At 32.1% G+C, this 1,459-nt stretch overlaps 1 protein-coding gene across 1 annotated transcript in view; it reads right to left on the bottom strand.

Annotated features, from left to right (window-relative positions):
- LOC105271564 (pseudouridine-metabolizing bifunctional protein C1861.05) overlaps positions 1 to 353 on the bottom strand; it is a 36,162-nt gene extending 35,809 nt beyond the window's left edge. Inside the window, exon 1 of the mRNA XM_011313175.1 lies at positions 18 to 353. Within this exon, the coding sequence (XP_011311477.1) occupies positions 18 to 233 (216 nt within the window). The 5' untranslated portion in view covers positions 234 to 353. The remainder of the gene's footprint in view (positions 1 to 17) is intronic.
- Positions 354 to 1,459: the final 1,106 nt, after the last annotated feature.

The raw sequence follows: 1,459 nt of genomic DNA, 5'->3' as shown, positions 1-1,459 counted from the left end.
AAATGAATAATTATTACTTTTCTCCTTATGACACTCTCAACATTGGCCGCAGTCTCATAATTATCTGGATATGGCATTCCATGCGTGACAATTGTTGTCTCCAGAGCAACAATTGGCATATCATTTTTTCTAGCCTCATTAACCTCTCGACTGTACACAAAATCACTGAAACTTTTTTTATTAATTCCCAAATGTTTTGAGAATCCCCTGAAATTCCTCAAAACCCTCAACATATCGAGACTTCAGGTTCATCAACATATGTTTCCTTCGATGATAACAACACTTATCCTTATCATTGAATTTGAACGTTCGAATCCGTTATTTATTACCGGTATCAACAGACCAACACAACAATTCTGACTGATTATAATATTACACTGAAGTAATACCACATCCAAAAAAATGGTTCCCTTTTCAATTAATTAAATTTGAATATTACATTTTAAATTATTCCTCATGTTTAAACAAACTAAATTACACATCTTGAAATTAGATAGACTGTCAATTGAAATTTTTCAAAAATTTTACAAAATGAAATACTAGAACACAAATTTATTGCGTCATTAAATAATTTTGAAAAATAATAAATAAATTCTAAAATAGATAAATGATAAGTAATTAAGAGATATATTTAATTATTATGGTTACGGCATTGGAGTGATTATGACCGGAAATGATGGAAACGATGATTCGTCGATTTTTCCATGCATTTTTTTCGAATTTATGAAGTGAAAATCGAAAAATCCGCAGTTTTTTCGGTTATTGTCTATTTAAATTCCCGCTTTTTTCACTGTCGACCGACGTCGTTCGATTGTATTCGATGGCTGCGATATGAATAACACGAGGACGCCGGAATGAACAGTTATATCATGTTTACTGTCGTCCAGTCAAAATAAAAAATCAAAACCGGTTTCTCATCTCCACAATCATCTGCTGATGTTTATTATATCCAGTGGACTTGTGGCGTGAGTCTAGTCTCTAGAAAATCTAGTCTCTTAGAAAAATACCAACTTTTCATGGACTGATAATTTTCAGGAAAATTTCACTGCACGCGTTGGGAGAAGGAAACCCCGGAAATTTCATTTCAGTAAATCCAGAATAATTTTTTAATAAGATTCCAGATTGTTAAAGGGTATGGAGACAAGGATTTATCAATTTATTATATTTATTTATACACTATTAGAGTTGTATTAAAATTTCAATCACATGTCATCGCAATTTTTAATTATATGGATTTGAATTAAATTTCAATTAAAAACTGTGGATTTCGAGAAAAGAGATGAGCAGAAATTGACAGTTCTGTTCGATTTTCCCACGAAAATTCGAATTTTTTATTGTGACGCGATAAGAATTTCCGGAATTCAGTCCTGAGGTCTACACAGAAATTTGGGACAGTTTACGTAATATTTCACTGAAGCATCAGTACAATGTCTCTCACACTGGCTCACGAATGTCTAGA

The sequence above is a fragment of the Fopius arisanus genome, unplaced genomic scaffold, assembly GCF_000806365.1.
Source record: "Fopius arisanus strain USDA-PBARC FA_bdor unplaced genomic scaffold, ASM80636v1 scaffold00112, whole genome shotgun sequence".
Lineage (NCBI taxonomy): Eukaryota > Metazoa > Arthropoda > Insecta > Hymenoptera > Braconidae > Fopius > Fopius arisanus.
Note: the sequence above shows the minus strand (reverse complement) of the source record. Positions and strands in the feature narration are given on the sequence as shown.